Source organism: Pygoscelis adeliae, unplaced genomic scaffold (assembly GCF_000699105.1).
Source record: "Pygoscelis adeliae isolate BGI_AS28 unplaced genomic scaffold, ASM69910v1 Scaffold167, whole genome shotgun sequence".
NCBI lineage: Eukaryota > Metazoa > Chordata > Aves > Sphenisciformes > Spheniscidae > Pygoscelis > Pygoscelis adeliae.
The window spans coordinates 8,501,617-8,504,554 of NW_008825428.1; the positions used below are offsets into that span (position 1 = coordinate 8,501,617).

At 35.4% G+C, this 2,938-nt stretch overlaps 1 protein-coding gene across 1 annotated transcript in view; it reads right to left on the reverse strand.

Moving 5' to 3' along the window:
* Positions 1-2,938, reverse strand: part of ANXA10 (annexin A10) — a 31,348-nt gene that overhangs the window by 4,038 nt on the left and 24,372 nt on the right. The window contains exons 9-11 of the mRNA XM_009330737.1: positions 1,740-1,757; positions 1,413-1,508; positions 701-759 (exon numbers count right to left, since the gene is read on the reverse strand). Of these exons, the coding sequence (XP_009329012.1) occupies positions 701-759; positions 1,413-1,508; positions 1,740-1,757 (173 nt within the window). The remainder of the gene's footprint in view (positions 1-700; positions 760-1,412; positions 1,509-1,739; positions 1,758-2,938) is intronic.

Sequence of the window (2,938 nt, forward strand, 5' to 3'; positions counted from 1 at the left end):
TTCACATTTTACCCATGGCTGGCTTTTATGACCATCTTCTAAAGATTCGACTTAAAAGATTAGCATAAAAGATTATACTTTATTTTTTATATAACATAATGCCTCATTATTTTCACTAATGAATGAAAAACAGAAGAAAATGTCTTCAGTGACCTCTAGTAGGAAGAATTTGTAGGTGTTTACATTTACCCACATTTCTTCTTGGCACGCATTTGTTTTAGTATGTTAGCACTTACACACAAAGATGAAGAACCTACATATATATGTTGAACCCCACAAGAAAATATGACCATTTGTTTTTATGTAACACTAATTTATGATTTAATTTTTAGTGGTACTTATTAAATCTCTAGATACAAAAATTGCATAGTAAGAAAAGTGCACATTGAGTTCTGCACAGCAGGGGGAGATACAATCCATAGAAAAGAAAGGTTTTCAAGTGAAAAAAAAATTTACAAGTTACCAGACAGATACTTTTTTAAGGAATCTAAATATTTAACCTTTTACTGTTAACTGTTAAATCCTAACTGCTGCTTAGGCACTACTGCTTTGAAATTTATGTAGGTACCAACAGTTTTAAAACATGCAATCACACCTTGAAGATTGAACGGGCTGATCTGTAAGTACTTGTTTAAGAATAATCAAACAAAAAAATAGGGAAGCTACTTTTTATGATATGTGAAGAAGAAAGACGACTTACATGAATTGCATTGTAAAGCCTGTAAGCAAAGTAGGAAGGCTTGTCACGAACACAGAGAACTAGGAAAGAAAAGTTGCAACAGGTAAACATAAGATTATTATAAAATCAATTCTATTGGCTTTGAGCTCCTTGAAATATAAAGCTGAGTAGTGCTGTCCATGACTCAGCTTAAAATTGAGCTACCAGTTTTCACAACCATGACTATATTATAATTTAAAAAGTCTGGTACTTATTTTGGGTGGGTGCTCATTACGGTTGCATTGAAGGGCTTATTAAATATCAGTGAATACGCTCACATGACATCTTTGTAGAAATATTATTATCCTTATTCTATAAATGAAAAACAAAGGCACATAAAGCTTGGAACTTGTTTATATACCACTCAAGTCCTGAAAACTTTGCCAGTTATTTAATATGTGTAGAATCAGTTGGTAATGCAGTTATCATTGATCACACAAAATTTGTTACCAAATAAAGAACAGATACTAGTTCTGCTCAGTCAGAATCTAAGGCTGCATATATACATTTTTAGATTTACACAAACATGGAAAAGTAGTTCAAATATTCTTTTCTCATTATCTCTGAAAATTTAATTGCACAATATAGGAGAGTAAAATGGATAAAAATATCAGAAAAATAAGTCTTGATGCATCAGAGTTACCATACTAGATATTGAGATTACTGCTAGTATAAAATAATATTTTTACGTTACCTATTGCAACCAGTAATTCTTGAAAGTATCCATCATAACATTCGTTAATGGCATCTACTATGTCCTGCCCAGAGATATTTTGGAACTCCTGGAAAACTTGGGGAAGAAAGAAATCTTGCTTTATCCTAGTTCATTGATAATGATCAACTTGCCTTTTTTTTCCTGCTTTCCCCCAGTGCTATAACCATTGAGTTTATTTTTTTCCCTATTTATTCTCAGTGTTTCATTATGTCTATATCCCCCAGGTAAGGCAATCTAAATGAGTAGCCTGAAACCTGGCTTCCAGGACATTCTCTCTCTGGGTTCTCCAGTATAAAATGAATGCACTCCAAAGCCTCTGTTTCACTGGAAGCTTTAATAAATTACCTATCTAGCAACCTCTGTTTATGAAACTTGTAAGAATGTCATGTTATTAAGACAACTTCCTTGCTCAGCTTGGCTAAAACTGGCCAGAGATTCATAGGTTTTGACAAGAAGCCATGGCATGACATGCATGCTATGTCAGTATCCAGACATGGACGCTCTGGATAATGCAGGTATCCAGACTTACACACATAAATATACAGAGCGTGCTTACTCCTTTAGGGAAGGGGGAAAATTTTCAACTCACTGCCTGCTACAAACCTTACGGAGGGCTATATTATAGGCAGAGCCCTCAGATCTCTGTTACAGAAGAGCATAAGCAGGTGTGTTACATTATGTTAATCCTATCATCACCGGCCTTACAGAAGTCATGATAGAAGAAGTAATTTGTTGATCCGTGACAGCAAAGTAGTTCTAAGCTTCTGATAGAAGTTGGCATAAGAAATACAGCTGGCTGCACAGTGATAAACTTGTCACCAAACAGACTGTTTTTCCACTGCAGAGCAAAAGACATCTCAAACTTGTCACCAAACAGATACAACAGGTTTCTTTTCTGCAGTGGAAGATCTGGAAGATCTCATATAATTTTCTTGCAATCAGTAATTATGTCTGATTATCTATTTTAAATAAAAACGTCCCATTATGTTTCTGTGTGTATGTTCATTACAAGAGAGTGGATGTGGACCCTGAAGTGCTCCCATCAAAAACTTGAAACTTCCGTGGAAAAGCTTCAACACAACGATGTGTTTTCACATACAAACATTTGTTGAAAATACTCCAACTGCCTCTCCCAAGGTGTTTCCCCTCATAGCAAAGAGTTACTTAGGAAAAATGAAGAAAATAGTTAAGAAAAATCTGCCTCATCCTGATGTGTTGTGTGTAAACGCAGTGCAGCCGTAGCCTATGTCTTTCTTTGGTCATGCATTCTTCTCTCTGTTTTTAGGCATCCTGATGTCTGTCTGTTCTATCTACAGCTGTCTGTAGTCACCAGGCAAAGTTCAGTTTTGCATTACTTCCAAAATCCTATTAATGTCAGTGGGAATCTGAAGGCTCCAACAGTTCGCACTTAGGTTTCAGGCTAATACCCTACTGCACACTGAGCTTCTTGGTATGTAAACCATGGTTTTATTAGCAAGTCAGATTTTTCCTTTCCACTCTTTTTT